Here is a 22,545-nt window from a genome sequence, read left to right on the forward strand (position 1 = left end):
AAATAATGACAATGATTACCTGTGTGCACCGCACAATGAATGAGCTGCGCCTATTAAAGGCTGCAAAGAGTTGGCGATGAAAGGTCATCTTGAAGGTCATGCAGTAGCCGAATTAATTATTGCTATGACAAAAACAGCTCAGCAACATGTACAGATCTAGCAATAACTACACTAGTCTACAGACAGGTACAGTATATGCTAAATGAAGCATCACAGGTGAATGGAGCAAACACAGGAATAATGTACCTACAGTCTAAGATTAAACTATTGGCAAGAGAAGGTTATTTCTACACACACAACTCTTCCTTATCACCCCACCATACTTACTGTAGCCTACACATCACTTTTACCCAATCAAATCGAAAACGTACCACATCCATATACATTGTAAGCTTTATATTATATATCACTTTACTAGAACTTATAACATCATCTTTAGGCACCGGTGTGAAGCAAAGGACACATTCAAGTCTGCCATATAATTAGTAACACTGAAAATATTATCTGCATGGGATTTCTGTATAACATGTATTATCAAAATATTTAGATAACATTTTTTATAAATTTATATGCCTTTGTGTCCTTACAAGTAAATCTATACACAAAAATAAATTTTTCCTATTTATCAAGCACTTAAACCCCAAGGTCGTGTTCACATGTTGCGTTTTGAAACGCATTACAACAGATGAGAAGTGATTTGCCCAATTACATTACTGTTAACATTTGCGTTTACGAAATGCATAAACGGGATGTGTTAACACATGCATTAGCAAATTTAATTAGGCAAATCGCCTTTCCTCAGCTGTTTTAATGTTTTTCAACACACAATGAAACGCAACATGTGAACACAGCCTAAGTGTGATGCCACAAGTGGTGTTTTTGGTCTGTTTAAGCTCATTTTTAAAACGCATCCGTTTTTGACCATTTTTCTTGATTATCTTAATAGATAAACAGGTTCTAACCAGCCAAACGTATGGTAAACTGTCAAAAACGGCCAAAAATGGATGCATTTTTAAATGGACTCAAACGGACCAAAAACGCCACGTGTGGGATCACCCTATGGCCCAGTTCACGCGTTTGATTACCTGATCCACTGAAACATATGCAGACAGGATTGAGCACGCGTTTTGCACGTGATATAAAGCAGGTGGTGCCCTTACCGATTACATGCATTTCAGAGGAAACTTATTCATGGTGCCTGTAGCAATATGCTATACTACCTGATATAGTCCTCAATATTTGTAGATGTAAAGATGACCTTATAAACTAGCAACTAATGATTTTGGTGGGATTAGTCAACAATCTAGGAGCTTTAAAGAAAATATATAATCAAAATCAAACATGATAAACCTAGGAGACTTACTCATACACCCAGGCACTGTGACTGCCACCTCATTAGCAAAATTTTAAAAAGTTGATTTAAGAAGGAAGGAGGCCATGGATAACAAATATAAGAAGATTACCGCAGTCACAGTGCCTGGATCTATGAGTAAGCGCCCCGGGTTTATCATGCTTGTTTTTGATTTCCTTTAAAGAGCTGCATTTGCCAGATCCTTTTATTGTCCAGGTGATAAGTCACTAACAGCGAGCAGCTTTATCCTTTCTGCCCATTCAGACTATTGGTGCTAGCTGTCACTCAGACCAGAGAAGGTCTACCCAGGATGGAATAGGAAGGTTCATAAAGAAGAGTTAGGAAAGAAAACCAAGCAAACAAGAAGACGCAGACATAGGTCAGGTGGAGAGAGTTTATTAGAAGTTAGAAAGACTTATACACAAATCACCATACACTTTTAGGATTAGTAGAAGAAGCACAACTGCCATAAAGTCACACTAAAGACTGAAAAAGAGCTCTAAATCCAGTTAAAACTCAACGCTGGAGATCCATCAATCCAACGTTCGATGGTAACCACACAATGGGTCTCCACGTCCAGTTTCAAGCACTTGCAGAACATGCTTTGTATTTCTACAGCGGACAGCTTGTCTGTTTTGAGGTCCAGTTCATGCCGTTAACAGACCTCAAGATAATAGGTTACCTTCCATGATAGAGCGGCTAGCTGAGAAGTGCTTTCCTAGTGACTTAATACATTATAATAACACATGGCTTCATGATCAGATTACAATTCTCCATAGCTAGATTACAGTGTGGACAAAGCTACAGATATACAGTGTTAAAGAAAAAAGTATCATCATCATCAGCTGTGGTGGTGGAAATGGTCAATTTACAAAGGAGGTGTACGTGTGTGTGACGGTGTAGACGAGAATCCTACAGAAGATGTGCTAGGACACAGCAGTCAGTACTGGAGAGAGAGGTTAAAGCTTGAAGATGGAGCGCGTCCGTCATGCAGGAGACAGAATTAGAATCACACAAGGCATCTACGCCTGTGGAAAGGAAAAATGGACACAAGAAAAAGACATCTCCGTGAAAACACTGGAGATTGCAGTCACATTTCCCTCCCCCCGTTCCTGTTTTCACAGTATTTCTAGGTCATATAGTCAGACCTTCTCCTGTCAGTAGACATCATGATCTAAGAAATGAAAGCTTTAACTTCTGCCCAGACATCTGGAAAGTCCTGAAATTATAGAAACTTAAAGGGGAAAAAGAAAACACATTTCCTATAGGTGATAGATACATAGGAGTCGTCTGATCTTAGACCACCGTGGTTATCCAGAATAAGAGGGCTTTATACAACTCAAACCCGTGGGTACTGCTCAATTCTTTGTTACTGGAAATAAAACACAAGGTTCTAAAGACTATAAAATATGTCACCCAGAATGTTATCCCTCCCAACACACTTGCACACTTGGGTTGGCCAAGAATGCATGCGTTTTGAAAGTGAGAAGAGATTAAACAACACATATTTAATGTGGCAGGATTGGGCACTGAAGTTAAAGGGGCATTCGCATCCAAGGACAACATGACTATATTTATAGGAAATTCTTAATTTTTTTAAATAAAGAATTAATAAAGCAATTGAGACATTTAAACATATTCATTATTTCCTGTGTAGAGAGAGTCAGGATGTCCTCATCCACATAAATAGCCAGCACGGCCATTATCAGTGGGTTGGGATATATGGGGGGGCAGATCTTCACCCATTTTGATTTTAATGTCCCTTTGTTTAGAATGTAAGTGAAATCTTTGAACGGTGCCAAAGGGTTTCCTACTGGCAAATAGTGATATCCCAAGATCAGACGTCACCAAATGGGATAGTCACCCTAAATGGATTTCCCCTTTAAGGGCTTGTTAACAAGGTCCACACAGTAAGACATCGGTGTCCATGTACACAAGCCACTATATTGTAAATGCTTAAGAACTATTCTATTCTTTTAGCAAAGGGAGAAATAGCACAATGACCAAAGGATGAATGTAAGAGGAAGTGCTTCAAAACCACTTATGACAGCCAAGTCCCTATAGTCTTACAAGTAGGGCAAGTCTACAGGTATTATAGAATATACACACTGGAGGATCACCAAGTATTATGTCCATATTTATAATACATCAAGTACCTATGCTCCCACTTCCAACTGCATTGGATTCCCTGGACGTCCGATACCAGGGAAAATGCTAGGAGTGGCTGCTCAATCATCAAATTTTATCTTACTAGGGAAAAACCTAAAACCTTTGGGGGTTGGCCGATACTTCTACAAAGCAATCATAAAACTATATAATAAGGACTGTTATAAGTGGTTTCATATAGCACACACTGAAAATAATATGTAATGAATACACGATTCCAAGAAATCACATATATGTCGTGTGTATGGAAGAAAATAAGAGAAACAAAGAATTTAAAAAATGAAATGTGAATACAGTTGTTTGCATAACATGCTTAAAGGGACCCTTCACATAATAGACTGAAACATCAAGTCTATCTCTGACCACCATAGCTCATGTATTCCTTACATCTCATGGGGGGGACCTAGAAACATCACTGGAAAAACTAAAATGGCCATGCAAAGGGTACATGCATGCTAGGATTGTAAAGATTGTACTGTATATAATCTACTTATTGTATCTACATTTCTAATAATCTACTAAACAAAAAAAATAAAGAAGACCATATAATATGTACAATGTACTAACAAATGGACTAATGGCTAATAAAGCGAATTATATACGTCTACACCTATAGATTGTATATTCAGAATATACTGTGATCAAAGTAGTCTGCAAAGAAATAAGGGGACCAGATATGGATTGAGGGTCTGGGTACTATTTGAAATGTGTAATCTTCATGAAGCATTAAATCACTAAAGCCAACTCATATTGTAATGGCATATGCAGAGAATATGTCATCGGTGAAGGCTAGGCAAGCCTTAAAGAGATCCTATCATCAGCAATTGGCCTAATAAACCACTTCCACTGCCAATCAGTGTGGTGGCATTACCCAGAAAATCAGCTTTGAAGTGAGCTGTAAATTGGTTGTATAAAGTCAAGGAGGAGGAGCGTTTAACATTGAAGTCAAGCTCTGAACCCCTCCTCCTCTGTGATTGACATTGTGCATCAGACTTCAGGAGATATGATTAGTGACGTCTCTGGATGTAGGACCATCAATTACAGTAAAGGGGCTTTCTGAGGAAGAGAGATCTTGACTTCAGTGTTAAAATCTCCACCTCCTTGGCTTCATACAACCAATTCATAGCTAACTTTAAAATAGATATTGTGAATGATGCCACCACACTAAGTCATGAAAGAAACACAATCTGGAAGGTGTACAGCTACTTGGTAACATACTGAAAGTGGTTTATTAGCTCACTTTCTATTGATAGGATCCCTTTAAGATCCACATCAGTCCAAGTATTACCTGCTTATTGATATAACCATAACCTCCTTATTTGAAATTTTTGTGGAATTCCAACGGTTTATAAGGAGTCCCAAAAACTATCTATAGACATGTTTTAGGTCTTCAACTTCTAAAGCTTCACCTTACTTCATCTCAGAGTTTGGGCACGAAGGAATTAGGTTACATACAACATGCATCACACAAAACAAAAAAAGTCATGCAAGAACATAGAAAAAGCAGAAAATGTAATAAAATAAGACAAAAGTATATGGAATGTGGTACTTTTTCTCAATACACAAAAAAACAACATGAAAAAAGAAAAAAAAAAAGGAAAAAATAGGTCGGGATGTCATACATGGATCACACATAAAAGTATGGTTTGGTTTTGTAGTCAACATCACCTTCACCCCAGCTAACAGAAGAAGAGTTGTAATTTCCTATGTTATCACCTTTAGATTCTGTAAAGTGCAGCCCCAAACAGTTAATAGCACATCACAGATATAAAGCAAAAAACATTAAGGGTTAATTCCACTATGGACACACAAGGGGCCACTATGGACACACAGACCTAGAAATACTGTTATAATCTCCCTTATTAACCATTAACACGTTGACAAACACAAGTTTAATACAGAACATGCAAAGTCCAGCAGAAATGAAGGGAAGAGTACAGTACACAGTCTGAAATCAGCAGGATATATTAGGCAGGATCCCAGGATGCACGTAGTTATGGCTCCCATTACAGGAAATTGAGCAAAAGTGAAATTGATGCTGATTGAGAGTCTTGTAGTAGAGGTGGATGGTGTATACGGTGGATGAATAGCTACTTCTGAGCAACCAGTCCTGAATTTACACTCTATTCACCATATGCAGGGCTTGGAATAAGGCCATCTGCACACGTCGTGGATTGTCATGCAGAATATCTGCATCAAATAAGAGCAGTTTTTATGTGCACTTTTGATGCAGATTTGTGTTATTTGTAGTGAGGTTTATAGAGGCATGCAAATCCGCATCAAAAACTGTTTTGTTTGAACTGATCTGACTTTGAGTTGTGTGCCAATCTACATGAATTTGGTCCAAATAGCTTATATTCTCCAGTGCCACCAATTGTTCACTGCTTACAAGACTGTTGTAACCAATCACTGGCCTCAGTGGCTAAATAAATGATGAACCTCGTCGCTACAGGACCCTGGGGGACCATTTCTCTTTCCATATCCTTCACAGTAAACAATTCCTGGACAAGTTATAAAAAGTCACAGACTACCACTATTAATGGGTTAACGTGCTTACAATCCAGAGAGTGAAAATTAAGGACGGGTTGTCAAAAGTAAAGCGCCTCTTTCGATTAAGAGTCATACTCTACAGAAATGTAAGCATGCAAATTAATTACGCGATGGAGAAGGATTTAATTAACCATTAGATAGTATGATTTCAGATAAGACGTGAAATGCCAGAGAATAATACACTGGTGTGACAGCTACCATGTCCTGCTATTTAGAGACAGGGCATCCCAGTAAGCATGTGGCTGAGCATGCATATTCTCTCTACATAACACTGAACAAGAGATGGCAAGAGATTATAGTACATTTACATACATGTTTCTTCTCTTCAGATTACTGTCTTATGGCAAGGAATGCATTGTCAGTTTGCAACAGAAATGAACAATAATCTCTGTTGGACAATGAAGGGGCCATAGTGGATTTCTTGGTTAAAAATGTGACTATTCTACCCTAAACTAGAAATAATAAATAGTGATTTAGGTAAAAGAGAAGGCAGGACGGTCAATCAGCATTGCAGGACAAGGAGAAAAGATCAGATGAGAAATTACGGAGATAAATGTTTCAGGCAGGAGGTTGTCTGTAAATTATTCCGGTTATCACAATGCAGATTATAATAGCATGCAGATCATAATAATGTGTTTTAGGATTGGTCAGAATTGGCCCACACTGTGTACTGTACTTACCCCGTTCCACTCTACGCTCATACTCACTTCCTCCCCTCCGTCAGGACCGCTCTCGTACTTTACCACATCCAGGCTTTCTCGGCTCCTCCTTTTTTCAATGCTTTCTGGGTCGTTTAACACTTCAGCCACTCGCTGCTTGTGGACATTGTCTAGTCCCTGTGAGACAGGACCCTTGTGTTACAAGGAAAAGGCCGCAAGATTTAAGTAAGTCAGGAATCAGGTGATGAAGAACATCAAGGCCTGGAAGGAAAAACGTGTTTTCTTTCCAGGTAGCGTGCATCACGGACACCTTGACACTTTTACAGTCCACAGAGCACGTGCAAGAACACGTACGATACATGCAGCCGAAACAATGGGACAGCCATACTGCTGACAACTGTGCTCATCTGGGAAATATTAACCGACACCCAGCTTTTAGCTAAAAATAGTTTCCTTCACATCCCCATAAAATCAGAGTTATATTCTTGCCTGGTATCTATGCATCTTTGGAGCGAGTCAAGGGTGAGTGGCCTAACGTCATGTGAGCAGGTTGACATAACAGTTCCTTAAGCCACTTAACATTAGAAAACTATACCCCATGTACATATCTGACCAAATAAAACAATCACAGCAGCTTCCATGGACTTCTACTTCTCTCCATGTAGGCTGCTGTGATTTCATGAGATATATGCTTAGTGTACAGTTTTCTAATGCTACAAAAGCTATAGGACCTGCAATGTCACCCTGGTCACATGACATTACAGCTGCATACACAGATGGGCTGAATCCAGCAGCTCCTCTCCATCCTGAGGAGGCCACGCCCACCTCGACTCGCTGTAGCCGTGCTTAGATACCAGGTAAAACTATAAATTTGAAAATATGGGAATCTCAGGGGAACAATTTTTAGCTAAAAGAAAGGTGTCAGATAGTTACTAGGGCTCTATGGGAACCTGTCACTACCTCTATTTGTGAAAAATGTGGCAACGGCTTCCCTTTCAATTTAAAATCACCTGCTTACATGTTTCAAGCGGCTAAATAATCTTTATTATAGCCATGGAAAAGATTGTCCCGACACTGGATGTCAGTGGAGGGTGAATGTTTGCTGTAATAATCTGCACAGACAGAACTAGTCGATCCAGTAGGGTGAACCTGCATCCCAGCAGATGTAGAGCCAGGCCAAGCTCCATGAACACTTATATAGTAGTAAAGAGAGGGTTGGCTGTATTCCCAAAATAGGACATCCATTTTAATTCCTTGCCAATCCCTTTACGGAAACTGTATAAAGTAAACGTGATCAAAGTGAATCTTATCCACTGTAAAAAATAATGGACATTTTCATACTTTGAAAATAAGGATAAAATGGGTCAATGCCACATTTTTATCAGCAGAAAATAATAATTCTTGGCTCATCCAATGTTTCGCATTACACACAATAATTTCCAAATTAACTGATAAATGCATGCAAATACAACCACAAGACTATAGAATATAAAATTAAAATATCACCACAATTTAATAACACAAAAACACAAAGTAAACATAGGTGGATTTAAGTGTCCCTATTGTGTGTATGTAGAACAATTGTAAAAAACTTTTCCTCACTCTGCACTAAGCTGAAATAAGCAATACTCGTATTCACTCTCATTAGCTATCTGCAGCTGTTTGCCTGCTGGCAGGGTTTTTACCTTGTCCCCCTGGTTGCTCTCCCTCCCTTTTTTTTGATTGGTTGCCATTAGAATCTGCATCTAGATGCTGGAGATGAGAGGAGGGTGGGTTGATCTTGTTGCGCACACATCACAGTATATATACAGCAAAACCTTTTTGAGCAGACCTCTTTGCAAAGAAAAGGGGTGATCTGCAAAGGGGGCAGGTCCATAGAGTGAAATGGCAAAAATAAAAAATCAGTCATTGAATAAAAACAACAGTTTTTTTTATGAAGGGGTTTCCTTAGAGAGGTTTCAGTGCATGTACATTTCATACTGTGATGTTGCCATGTGTTTATCTTTTAAATCTTATGTAGGTGAACATGTTTTAATATATCTTTCTTTGTGGTGTAGTAGATTACTGGATGATCATTTCTTACTTTCATGCAGAGCAGGGACGTAACTACAGTTGTAGCAGCCATAGCAGCTGCTATGGGACCTGCAGTGTTAGGGGACCCTGTCATTTGTCCTGTTACACTAAATAATGGAGGATGTTCACCATAATATATGCATTATGCTGCACATTCTACAGCATAGTATGTATATAACATATGTGGGGTCTCCTACCAGTTCAGTCTAGTTTTATATCTTTCGTACTTCTTTGTGCTCGTCTTTCTGCAATATACATGAACCCCTTTTCAATGATTTAACGGTTCTCTAGAACTAATAATAAAAGCACAATGTGTAAGCCTATCTTAAAGTGTGTACAGTGTGTAGCTAAAATGGCAAAATTTAATGTGCTTGTGTCTGAACTTAATGTGTCCAGTTGTCACTTACCTGCTTCCTTGACCTCATCGCTGCTTCTTCTAGTGTTTCAGCTGCTTCAAACTTGCCCTGACGTCTATAAAGTGCTCCAAGATTTTTCAGTGTTGTGGTCACGGTTGGGCTGCACACATATATGGTTACTCAGTTGTGTGTAGAGTATGTCATCTATGTGCACAAGTATATACATTCGCTACATAAATATTAAAAATCAAACAACTTTTGGTGTACAATCTTACCTGTCCACTTTGCATGCTTTGTACCAGCCTCCATATTCTCCAAATGTGCCATCTTTTTGTTTCCCCTAAGACATAAATACATTTAGTTTCAGCCTATGTGAAATATATACAATATCACAATATATACTTACAAAAAAGGAAAACTATTTTAAGAAACACTGAAATGAAACTGGATGATCACTGTGATCGTAACCAGCACATACTCTCACATTTCTGAATACTAAATGCCAGTATTCCATCTCCTCAACCACTTTAGAGAGATGCAACATATAAATATTGAATATGGAAGCCAACAGAGATGTGCCTCAAGTATAGTGTCAGCTGGGAGTCATATACAGATCCATCAGTAGAAACACATCTATATCAGTGTCTTGTGATATTACTTATGGAACTTACTTTGAATTTTTCTCTTTCTTCAGCGTGCATCCAGATTGGTTTATTTTCATCTACAAAATGAATGAAAAGAAATACATTGACATAATTAACGCATTACTTATGTAAAGCCGGAACAGGATACAGGGGATAAAGATACTTCTAAGTATAATCCCTTAGTAGAGCTGAGCCTTCATCTATTAGGAGCTAGTTTCTATTAATATCATCTTTGAATCAAGTGATTTTTTTTGAACTTTTAGACATTTTACAACAATATAAAATGACATGTAAACCACAGATAATATAAAAACCCTTATATTTCTAAGGCTGAACAAAAATGTACTAGGTCTTATTTTCGGGGAAACAGGGTAGTTTGTAATAAAACATTGGTATGTGTAGTGTTGTAATGTAGTCCTACTCTCACAGAGCTCTTTCCTTTAGTTGGGTAATGTAATCTAATGGCGATTATAGTGATGCACATTCCCTTCTGTTGTCTCATGGGGGTTACCATCCCAAGTACCAGGTCAGCTGGATGAAACCCACAGATTTACTACAGGATGGAACATTAACTCAATCATAGCTACTATCGGTGATTAGTCAGCTGCCACACGGTTATAAAGAAGAGGACTTGCCAACTGATTTTATAGGAGAATACAGAATGATAATCACACTGCCCTCCCAGCAGGCACAGATGTTGGTGTTTATCTGCACATCTTTGAATTAATAGCATAAAACAGAGTAAAACTTGCTCACAAAGGTTGTGTCTGAGCAGAGCAAACAGAAGGCTACACTGCAGAAAAGGGAGGTTCTTTAAGTTTTGCACTTCTAGTACGTATACTGTGATTTTTTTTCCCGGACAGCTTTTCTATAGAGCAGAGGCACCAGTGTGTTGCACCACTCTGTTTTTAGTACAAAGAGACAGCCGAATACTTTTTTTTCCCGTCATGTCAAACTAGCTGTGTGCCTAGCACAACGACAAGCTCGAACTCTGAACAGCAGAACTGAGCGGACATGCAGAGTTCAGCTGTTCAGCATACGGGCCAGTTATTCCTGGAGACGCACGCAGTAAGTTTAAATAGAAAAAGAATTTGTGTCAGACTGGTCTAACAGTGACAAAATAATTAAATTACCAGGGAAACACATTTATAAAACAGCAATAGACCTTACCGTCCACAGATCCAAACTCTCTTTCATGTGCTCGTGTTAAGATCTCCTTATATAAAGTCTCGGCCTGCTTAAACTTGCCTTGTTTCAGATAGCAAGAAGCCTGGAACATGGAATAAGAACGTCAATACTTCCAGGGGCGATGGATACAGGACAAACAGGCCAGCATCTTCCTTATTATGCTGACTGTTTTAGTCTTCAACAATGAAGCCATTTTTTGTTATATATGTTATATTTGCACATGCCCCGTGCAGAGAACATATTTTATACCACATACGTCAAGAGTGTGTCCAGATTTCATTGTCACATGTCCTGAACCGTGGCAACTAGAAACACACTGTGTGTTTCCCTTTTATATTATATCAGGATTGCGTTTATAGGTGAAACTGAACCAGAAATATCCACTGTTAAAGTTGCGTTAAAAAAATGTGATTTTTAAATACAGATCTCACTTCATCACCAACTTTACAATCCCCTTCTGTGATATTAAAAGGGAGATTCCCGTCTTTAATAGGACCTCAGAATTGTGCCATGGTTCAGGAGGTATGGCAGCTGAAGTGAGCCCCCCTGCACCCTGTGAACTGAAAGCAGAATGCCCAAGGAGTACATGCATTCTCTGCCTCAAACTGGAAAATGGTGATACACACTGCATACATTTATAACATATTTTGGTAAAGGTTTATACAATTTTACAAATTCATTAAAAAAAAGTCTAATTCTTTTAAAAAGTTGATAATATCATTCTATCAAGTCTCAAATGTATATAAGTATATACAATTAAAAATTGTTATCATATGTAAAGTTGTTCCAAAGAGATCCTCATTTAAAGAACAGAAAAGAACTGCAAAAATTGACCAGGACTTTCAGGCACCAATGACCCTCAGGCATAAAGGGGTTAAAACCTCAGGATTAAAGAATAATTAGAGGGGGGGGGGGGGTTCTACCAATAAAAGTCATCATTCTGTGATCATCTTAACTAAGCCTTAAAGACATTTAAAGTCTATGTAGCAATAATTTGTTTTGCAGTTGTTGCGACTTACTTGAATAAAAAAAAAACAAACAAACACCAATGCACCTAAAACAGCTACTTTTTTTGCAAAAGTTGCAAACATATTACAAACCAATACACATCTAGGCCTAATTTGTCAAGTAGCCAAAACCACTTTGATAAATGTGACGGGCAGCAGAGCTTGCAGGATGCCTGCCGAGTGGTAAATGTTCCCCACGATAACACTTACCAGATTGTTCTTAGTTTTTGCCACATTTGGATCATCTGGTCCCAATTTGGTCTGATAGATGTCCAATGCCCTCTGGTAGTAATACTCCACTTCTTCATATTTGCCTTGGTTCTGACACAGTAAAGCCAGATTGTTCAGTTGCTTTGCTACATCTGGATGGTCTTTTCCGAGCACCTAAAACATCCATCCATAAAATTATGAAAAGCTCCTAAAAATCCCATTATCCCCAAAAGTTAATAGTGTAATTTGTTTGTCTGAATAGCATCAGGACCCAAGCACTCTTATCTATGTTCTAGTAAATGGTGTGTACCGCTGTCCGCCAGAAGCCAAATGCAGTATCGGAGCCATTGTTATAGGATGTAATGCGATTTTACAACTTTGGTTCCACTACTGGTAACAGTAGCCCAGAAGATATAGCAGTACATGCCACATGCTCTGCACTGTATTAAATGCAGAGCATCAGTTTTAACCCCGATGAAGTCACCTTGTGTGACGTAACATGTGGGGTGAATTCTTACATCTCATTACCCCTGTGTGTTCATTACCCCTCACGTATTCCTTTGTCTGTTTATTGACTGACACACCTTGCGAACCTTTTCATCTGACAGGTTGTATAGAGAGGGTTTTTAGTATATACCTATCTATCCTATTGACTTGTGATGCATCTCATCATCTGTTTACATTCATGTTTACAAAAATTGTTTACATAAACACTGCTTGAATTTGTTACAGCCAGAGGGGTTTGTGATGGTGATTGTATCGTTTTCACCTCACTAAGTCTTTGCAGTGTATACCAGTGCACTTTTTAAGTGTTTTTATCTATTTTTTTGGTCTCTTGTTCTTTGTATGTATTCTAATAAAGATTGTTAACAATTCATGGTCGTTATGATTCTTCTTGTTCTTGCTACATTATTTATTCATGTGTCGATGGGCCAATAGAAGTATTTATTGTTTTGCGGGACTCTTTTTTGTTTATGGCGTATAGGAGGTTGTCTGGACAACTCTCTCACTTCCTGAGCCTCCCAAAACCGGTGTGTTTAAGGGGGCGTTAGTGGAAAAAATAAATAAATGGATAACTAATTGATCTTGTATACCCTTAAGGGGTCCATAATGTCACACCAGACATATCCTGTAACTTCTATCCACTACAGTTTTCAGGACACAGTGCACTCTATACATTTATTCCTGTATGACTTACCTTTTCCCGGATCTCCAAGGCCCTTTTACATAATGGTTCAGCTTCCTTGTACTTCCCCCGCTTCCCATACAGCACAGCGAGGTTATTAAGGGTGGCTGCAACCTGCAAATTGTAAGATGCCTCTTATTATCACAGGCAGCAATTTCAGCACAATCACATCAAAGTACAAAGAGTCTCCAAGGACAAGTAAAGAACATTGAAAAAAATCAATTCAGACCGAGATACGATAAAAGAAGAAATTAGCATTAAAGTGCAGAAGAGGAGAACATCTGTCACATATTCGTTTAGGCTTGACATCACAGGACACCATTAAAATCAGAACACAACAATAGAAAATTTCCAGAAGCAAAAATTAACAATTTTAATTATAAAATACAGATGATGCAGAGGTTACTAATAAAGATTCGTAGTGTGTGGCACTTCAGGGCTACAGGTCTATTGCTTCAGGTCAGAAGTCATTGGATACAGTATGTTCACTTGAGCAAGTCTCTTATTATGGGTATACTTATTGAATAAAATGAATAGATATTCAATCTCAGCACATTGAAAAATGGGTGTAGTAGGAATGCACAGATTACTGCTAACACCTATTATAATTGGCTTCTACAAGATCAGTCATGTAGAAAAAAAATATAATCTTGTCTTTCTGCCCTCATTGATAATCATGGTGTTTCTTTGAAGAGGGACTGCCAACTTTATTTACCATTGTCCATAAAATGTTGATTAAAAAACGGCATTGTGTCTTTCCAGTACATTGACAACTGGGTGTTACCATTCCTAAGGTCAATTGTCAGACTGGACATTGTCAGAATGCAAAGGAACACATGGCAAGCGCTAACACGCTCTTGTATTTATATGAGAAATAACAGAGAAATGACACAATGGCACCCGACTGGTATAATACAAAAGCCAGTAATGACCAAAAGGTATTAAACCAGAAGGGTGCATGCTCAATCTGCTGCTCCCATTCATTATGAGAACAGGGTTCCAGTGTTCGCAGCTCCACCAATCCTGTGGATTAGGCATAAGATTACAATTTGGCACAACCCCTTTAAATGTCAATCGTAAATTAACAAAATCAGATGTGAGACATCATTTTACAGGAGTAAAGTTCATTTAAAGCAGCAGCTATGTAAACTAGTCAGCTTTAACATTGAAGCACTATTGTTCTTGCACATAAGTGATGGTCCAATTCTCAGCACCCCTGCCTTCTAGCAGTTTGCTAGATTGCTTGGGATGGAGTGTACAACATCTTTGCTGTTTTACAGAGCTGTATAGGTTTAGTAAACTGCAGCACAGCATATATCCAGTCATTCCCTCACCAACCGGTTATTGAAGGAACACTCCAGTCAAAGTTAATTCATTGCATAATGCATGGTGCAGGACTTGAAGGAAGGAGGAAGACTCATTTTCATTGTATTCCTCGAACCTTGCTAGAAACTAGAGTCATGCTCCTCCCTTAAGCATTAATCAATGAATTAGTTTTGATTGGAGTGTCCCTTTAATAACCTATCCTAAGGATATGTAATCAGTAGTAGTACTTTGGACAACACATTTAACTTGGTCCAATAGGAAACTTAAATATGGTGGATTTGTTGCAGTAATTTTTGCAAGCAAGACTGCAGCATCTACATAGATTTCCACAAGCCTCACTAATTAGTCTCAGAAATTTGTATGTATTTTGGTTATTTTCACCTCAGATTTATTGCACAAAGTAACATGCTCTTCAGTATAGACTGCTGCTTTAATGGAGAGAACTCTGCATGCAGTGCTTATTAGAGGTGATTGGCAAGTGGCATATGGACATCTGTAGAACCCTACCTGCTGCTTCACGTAAACACCAGGGTCATTAGCAATACTTCCTGTTGAGTTTAATGCTCAATGTTAACACTTCAAGTCCACATTAGAAAGGAGAAGATGGGAGGATAGAAATATACACAGGATCAAAATATGTTACTACTAACCGCTGGGTGATCTTTTCCCAAGGTCTTCTCACGAATAGCTAGTGCATCATTTAACAGATTGGCAGCATCTTTGTATTTGTTCTGGTCCCTAGAACACAAGTTAAGATAGGGTTTAAAAAAAAAATTAGTGGGTGCTCATCAACCTCAAAATATGTACAGTCAGAGTATCCCTAAACCAACCCATCTTACCAGTTACTTCCATCCGTGCCAGAGGTCACATGTTGCCTTTACAAGCCATTTATGTCAACACTATGTCAATGCAACATATGACTGTAGCACACCTATAGGTACAGAGACATAACGCTACACTCACCCCCTTCCATTGTTTCTTAATAGTTTTGTAATGGGCATATCGCAGCTTCAGTCAATTACTGATCTCAATAGTAGATTAGTCAATCTCGGATAAAAGTGCATATGCCCCTTACCTGTACACCAGAGCCAGTATGTTGAGCATTGTGGCGACATCGGGATGATCATGGCCAGAGGTTTTCTCCAGGTCTTCCAGGGCTTGCTTGCAGAGGGGCACAGCCACCTCATACCTGCCCTGTGATGCATACTGGATCACCAGATTATGGAGGGTCCTTAATCGTGCAGGGATCTCATAGCCTCCTTGCTGGGCAGCTGCGGCCGCACTGCTGTGAGGCTGTTGGACTGCAAACAACACGCAGAATTAAACATAGGTAATAAGACAGAACTGAATATCTAAGGCCTGTGAATTTTTTTTATAAATAACACAAGTCCTCCGAATTCATCCTGAAAAGGGTTGTGCTTTTTTATACCAGTGTTTATTTTGTGCACTGGGTATCCCCACTGTACAGCAAAAAATCACTAGTGAATGCCAAGGCATTTTGAAATCATAACATCACTTTAGTTAGTGCCGGTATCAATACTGCACTATAGTAACATTCACTGCTGTAACAAAACTAGAAACTATCACCACTGTATACAATTATTCTTCTCAAGGACCTCAGTGTTTAACTCCTCTCTGACTGCCCATTGACTTCAGCAGGCGCAGGTACGGGGAGTGCAGTGATGTCTTTAGATGGTCTGGGTCTCTGCGTGTCAGAGGCACCCGGAGACCCTAGGGAGAAGGGATATGCGGTTGATTACAGAATCTCCTTTCTCCGCTGCTCACAGCATCGCCCTGAGGTAGTGCGATGTAAAGAGGAGCAGAGGCGGCGCTGCTGCAGGCTTTGTAGACTTGACGGTCATGTGATTGCCAGATCTAAAGAGGTTAATCAGAGCTGCTGGGTCTAATTAGACCCAGCACAGCTCTGATCAGCTCTTACGGATGTCCCAGTTACAGGGGAAAACCTGTAAATGAAAAAAAAAAATTTATAATGTCCCTGTGGGGTCTTTTACATTCACATTTCCCAATATAATTAAAAACATCGCCATAGTCGCCCTGTCTGTCCAAGACTACACCTATTATATATCAGAACAACCAAAACAAAATAGGGAATTCATTAATAATGTTCATTCGGAGTTCATTTTAAAAAAATATGTACTATAAATTACCCCAAAAAAGCCTTTTTCCACTTTAATGCGAAAGAAAAATGCAGCAAAAATTTAAGGTAGCACGCAAACAAAAGAAAAAAGAAATTATGTTTGCTAAAAATGCCCCAATCACTAGAGCCTTTCCGGGCCGCATCACTAAGGGGTTAATACTAGAGTTCTGTGACTGCACAGAGTTTGCTCAGTTGTGTCATATCAATAAATAATGCCATGACTGTGACCACATTGACTATTGTACTATTGTCTTAAACTTGTCAGAACATACTTCTAGAGCATATTCACACCGTCTTGGTTGTCATAGAATCCAGGACCACCAAGTGCCCAATTCCACAGTGTAAAGGGTGGTATATGATGCAAGGAGTCCCTGTGGGATGTGATCATGATTAGTATTGAGCTATGGATCCATCCACAGTCGTTCTGTGATTCACAGTAGTCTGTGGAAGCCCTAATACTTATTTTCTGTGACCTAAAGTGCAGAAGTATCAGTTGCACCAGTGAAGTGGTACCTGATGTTACCGGGAAGGTCCTCTACACAACAACTATATACACGTTACATGTTTTAAGTGTCTGCCAATACAACAAGCAAGCTACTTACTTCCTGGCCCTTGATCGTCATCATCATTAGGGAAGAGGTCATCCAAAGGTTCCTTCGAGGAGTCATTGTCTTTATCATCCTGAAAAGAGAATTCAATAAAGACAAAATTGAAACATTTTGCATTATTCTACACATCAAACCTCCTTATCACCCACGATCAGCGTCCATTTGTGTTCAAACCACATACATGATAGGAATGACTGGTCTGTGGTTGACCTTTTACTACCATTGGTATATGCAGTAGTATAAAATGCTGGATGAGTACGGCACATTTATTTACCCATTCTTAACCCAACAAGCTGCCTCTATATAAAAGGAGAAAACCTCAAGGATTTTTTTTTATTATTACATTGAACTTCTTAAAATTGCTTTAATTTTATTTTATTATAGGACTGTTGTCCTATGAGAACATAGTTTTATATCCATTCTAGTTTATGGTACTGTATCTCTGCTTACTGTGAAAAGTAGATAGAAGGAAATTAGCTTGCACAACAGTATCTATTATTCCATTAATAATATATACCGGTGGATTTTCATTTAGCGGAACAGGTGCATTCATGCATCTATTATGAATTCTGTCCCCCATTTCAATAACCAGGATTCATAGCATTAACATAGGGATGGCTTAATGCCTCACCAGCTGCTTTCCCAGAACGATGTATGGACTCATTTATCTACAGGGCACTTTTAGGGCGAATTTAAGCAATGAAAAACACCGGAAGCTGGTTACCGATCATATGAGTCTCCATGGAAACATATGCGATGCGGCCGAGCCGAATTGCACTTGTAAACGTAATCCAAGCGCCAATTGTGGCCGCTCCCCTATACTGCCATTATAGCCCAGCATTTTAGGGATACCACAGGTATACCAAGATTCTAATGAAACAAAACTTGATCACCAAAAGCACATTGATAAGGAAAGGGATCATCAAGTATAGTTGGCTAAAGACCTAGGGGCACATGTATTAATGTATGGGTCTTTAGACCAGTGCAGAGTAGAACTAGACAGATCTCTGCTGCGCCAGATTAATCATTGTGTCTGAAGCTGGATGATTAATCTGATGCAGTATAAGACTGGTGAGCCGTACTTTGCCCCTCCTATTAGGCGGTCTAGTTTGCTGCACCACAATATTTAATTTTCTGGCACATGGGTCATTTTCCAACACGGTCACGCCCCCCCTTTTTTTTTTACCAAGGTCACACCTCTTTTCAGACAAGATGAAAGACCTAGAAATGGTCTAAAACCGTTCAATAAATGTGGTGCACTGTACTTCTGGTACAAATTACTACAGTATTCTGTAGTAAATTGATTGATGCAACTCCCCCACTATGTGATATATGCCATTACAATGGTCATTTATTGATAAATACTTGCTTAAAGCTGCTTTCCAGGTTTCTTATCCTGAAGACCCATTCATAGGATAGGTCAAGCAATATCAGATCAGTGTGGGTTATATATAATGAAAATTAAAACTTGTTACTTTCTGGTCTTAAAGAAAAAACAGTAACTCACTTTTGATCATTTCTCCCAACAACTAAACTAATTAAAGGGAGGGGAGGAAACATTAAAGTTACAAACCGATGGAGAAATATCGTCATCATATTTTTTCAGCTGATTCATAAACTCGAGATGTTTCTTTTCCTCCTCCAGTTGGGCCACAGACTGTTCACTGCGCTGAAGCTTCTGCTGAGTGTTGGCCAGCTCATCCCGCAGCCATTGATTTTCCTGGCAAAGCCGTCGGACTTGGGCTCTCAGTTTTTGTTTTTCAGACTCAACTGCATTCAAGTGGTTCGATAAGGCCATCATAACCTACAAGATCAAACATCAGATTTTACAAAAAGACAACACATCTGTGTACAATACAGCTTTATTCCAAGATATTAAAGTAAGGTGTACAAAACAGACTATGGGGGGGATTTTATCAGTGCTTTTTAGCCAGTGTCTGCCATAGAAGCACTGAAATAATTTCAATTTCTTGCGCATTGCCTAGGGTTCGCAGGTTTTTAGGCACAAGTATGCCAGGTTCGACCTGGATATTTGGATATTTTATAACTTTTCACACTGCATGATGTAACACAATGACACTGAAGAAAAATATGCAATCTGCAAAACTGGTTTAGTGACCCAGCATCTGCTCCAGATAGACATATTCCCTGATGAGAGGCAGGGCGGTGCACCATACAATTACCTGTGCTTCACTCAACCCAAGCTCCAGCATCTCCAGAGACTTGCGGATCATGTTGGATTTCTCTTCCACCAGGTTGCTCTCGTCATCTTTCTTCAAGCACTTCAGTGTTTCCAGAAGGCTTTGCAGGATGGAGTTGTGCTCATTTTTTAAGGCTTCCAAGCCTTGTATCACCTGTTTGGTCTTAGAAATGATCTCATCTTGGGTGAGTTTCTCCAACTTATCTTCCTTCAGAAACACCATCGTGGACATGTTGTCATACATTCTGCAAAGACAAATCACAAAATTTACAAACCCTGTGATTGTGACTAAAAAAAAAAAAAAAAAAAATACAAAAAAAAAATACAAAAAAGCTCAGTCACCAGGATCCTCTCTAAGATCCTAAGTGGATTAACAGTGGCTGTGTAGTGGCTGTATTGCCTTCCTGTGTGTACTAACAACCAAATCCAGCATGCACTGCTCTAGCTCTGCCTCCTGCCCTCCAAATTGCCTCAGTTACTTCTAGCTGAACCCTGGAGTCCCTACTCCATTGTGAAGGCAATCCCCCCTTCCATAATAATTCCTCCTGTCAGTGTACGTCCCATAGTATAATCACACCCTCCTCCCTAATAGTTCCTCCTGTCAGTGTACATACCATAGTATCGTCACTCCTTCTCCCTCATAATATATATATGTGGGCGTTACCCTGTGTTATCCTATTATATGCAGGGGCTGTAGGAGAGTGGGGGATGTCTATGAAGCGGTGTAGGTGCAGTCCCTGGCCACCCCAATACACAGTGTCATTGGTGGGAGAGGGGTTGTGAGGAGAGACTACTTGCTTTACACGCACACCTCCTCCACGAGCTCCAGGGTCCGAACATCTATTACGATAGAGGCAAGGACTTGGTCCTTCATGCAGTGCGATGGCTATGGGTAGGCGACACGTTGAATTTTGTTTTGGAACACAACGCAACAGGAACAGGAGGAAACCACATCAGAGTTTCAGAGAAATCACATGCAATTTGTAACAAGCAGCACACATTTTGCATTGTTTACATAAAAAGCACATTGTGCTAGCTACAGATTGCATGCACTTCCTCTGAAAAAATGCATTGCAAGCTGGACCCTCCGCCCCAATCCCTTATAGGATATCCTGCAGGGAATGGGACACCAGAAGACGTGCCAGAAGCAGTGGCAGGTGAATGATTTGCTGGCTTCTGACCACTTAGTGTAAGTACAATACGGGTTACACTATTTTCCCACTACAGCAAGTTAGGCTAACTTGCTGAACGGTGGGGTCTCAGTGAAGGGAACACACACTGATCACAAGAGCGGAGGTCCAGTGTACCACCGTCGCTATCTCTATGGAGTTGACTGAGATTGCAAAGCACCTTACTCGGCAATCTCCTTCAGCTCCATAGAGACGATGTCCCTGCCATGTACGGCCGGAAATTTTGGTGGTGCTACGGGGGTCTGACGAGAGTACATCGGACCCCTGTTCTAGTGATCAGTAGGGGTCCCATCATGGAGCCCCCCACTGATCAGCAAGTTAGGTTAGGTTAGCTATGGATAGGGCCTAACTTGCTTTGTAGGAAAACCCCTTTAAGGGCCAGTTCACACCACTGTGAAATAACGCAAGCCGAACTAAAGGAAAACTTGCAAACATGCAAGTCAATTGGAACTTGTGCTTACCATCAGCATTAGCTTTTTGTTACCCACCTCCATAACAGAATAGAGCGGACAACACTAGCGCAGCTAGTCTGAAAATGTCATTGTGTAATCTGGAAAGCCAACTTATACTGCACCCTCTGGCAACTTTGTTCTCTTTCTATTTTTAGGAATTAATAATTAGTTCATACAGAATTAATTACAGAAGGCTTTATTGTGTTTTATGGGATTATTTTCAATTTGTTAAAAAAAAACAGGTCAAAGAAAATCATAACAGAAAATGGCCAAAAGCTCAAAACACAATTACAAAACACTGTAAACCAACAGGTCAATGGAGAACATTAAGTATTAGGAAGGATCTTACTCCACTTTTTTGGAGTGTCTTAGGAGCTCTAGGAATGTATTTTGTACATCAGATTATAATAGAATTTATTATAGTGGATTACACAGCTCGATAAATGTAGCACATGCTATGTAATATCTACAACTTCAAAAGAAGTTGAAAATTTGTAACTAGTTTGTAACAAAATTTCATAACCATCTGCTACATCTGGATTCATAACATAACTATGGAGTGAAAAGTGGTGTTGGTTGGCTCACTCTCTTTACCAATTTGCGAGAATTGTCAAATGCTAAAATTTTAAGGCAAAAAAATGCCATAATATATGCCACACAATACATCAGACTCTAGTAAATCAAACATCTTCATTTGAGAAAGTATAGACAAAGTTAGATTTTGCAATAGGAAACCAGTCCGTATTAAGGAAATGGGCGTTTTTCTGGAAACAAAAAGGAGAAGTCAACGTGATCAGCCAAAGTCTCCACACACTGGAGAATCATCACACAATACATATTTACAATGGAAGTCTCCAAGAAAGTATGAAAACTTCCTGCCCTTTATTATCTGCCAGGATACAAATCCCGTGATTGCAGACAAGGCAGGAGATTCAACTATTAAATATCATGTGATACAATACAGAACACGTGGTGCATCTGCATCCAGGAGAAGCTCCACACCGTGTGCTCTTTTTACAACAGGTTGTAGACTACTGTAATAATACCATACAATGTAACCCCTGGTCTTTACCATGCAACCACTGCCCCCCAGGTCACTTGAACCAAAATGTTAGACCGTTATATCAAAAACTTTATTAAGAATGAAAGATACCAAAATCTTCAAAAAAAAAAAAAAATTAAACACTTTTCCGAAATCGGATGATGTGGTGTTAATGCTGT

General features: G+C 39.3%; 1 protein-coding gene across 10 annotated transcripts in view; it reads right to left on the reverse strand.

Annotated features, from left to right (window-relative positions):
* KLC1 (kinesin light chain 1) overlaps window positions 1-22,545 on the reverse strand; it is a 50,113-nt gene that overhangs the window by 9,824 nt on the left and 17,744 nt on the right. For 3 of the 10 annotated variants that reach the window (XM_072115938.1, XM_072115942.1, XM_072115943.1), the window contains exons 2-13: window positions 19,666-19,927; window positions 19,056-19,286; window positions 17,477-17,555; window positions 15,792-16,017; window positions 15,367-15,454; window positions 13,403-13,504; window positions 12,205-12,378; window positions 10,970-11,069; window positions 9,827-9,876; window positions 9,431-9,495; window positions 9,207-9,315; window positions 6,748-6,918 (exon numbers count right to left, since the gene is read on the reverse strand). In XM_072115938.1, the coding sequence (XP_071972039.1) occupies window positions 6,748-6,918; window positions 9,207-9,315; window positions 9,431-9,495; window positions 9,827-9,876; window positions 10,970-11,069; window positions 12,205-12,378; window positions 13,403-13,504; window positions 15,367-15,454; window positions 15,792-16,017; window positions 17,477-17,555; window positions 19,056-19,286; window positions 19,666-19,926 (1,656 nt within the window). In that variant the 5' untranslated portion in view covers window position 19,927. Of the gene's footprint in view, window positions 1-1,731; window positions 2,380-6,747; window positions 6,919-9,206; window positions 9,316-9,430; window positions 9,496-9,826; window positions 9,877-10,969; window positions 11,070-12,204; window positions 12,379-13,402; window positions 13,505-15,366; window positions 15,455-15,791; window positions 16,018-17,476; window positions 17,556-19,055; window positions 19,287-19,665; window positions 19,928-22,545 lie in introns of those variants that run through there. The other 7 variants (XM_072115939.1, XM_072115944.1, XM_072115941.1 and 4 more) reach the window with 5 other exon arrangements.

This window comes from Engystomops pustulosus, chromosome 7 (genome assembly GCF_040894005.1).
Source record: "Engystomops pustulosus chromosome 7, aEngPut4.maternal, whole genome shotgun sequence".
Taxonomy (NCBI): domain Eukaryota; kingdom Metazoa; phylum Chordata; class Amphibia; order Anura; family Leptodactylidae; genus Engystomops; species Engystomops pustulosus.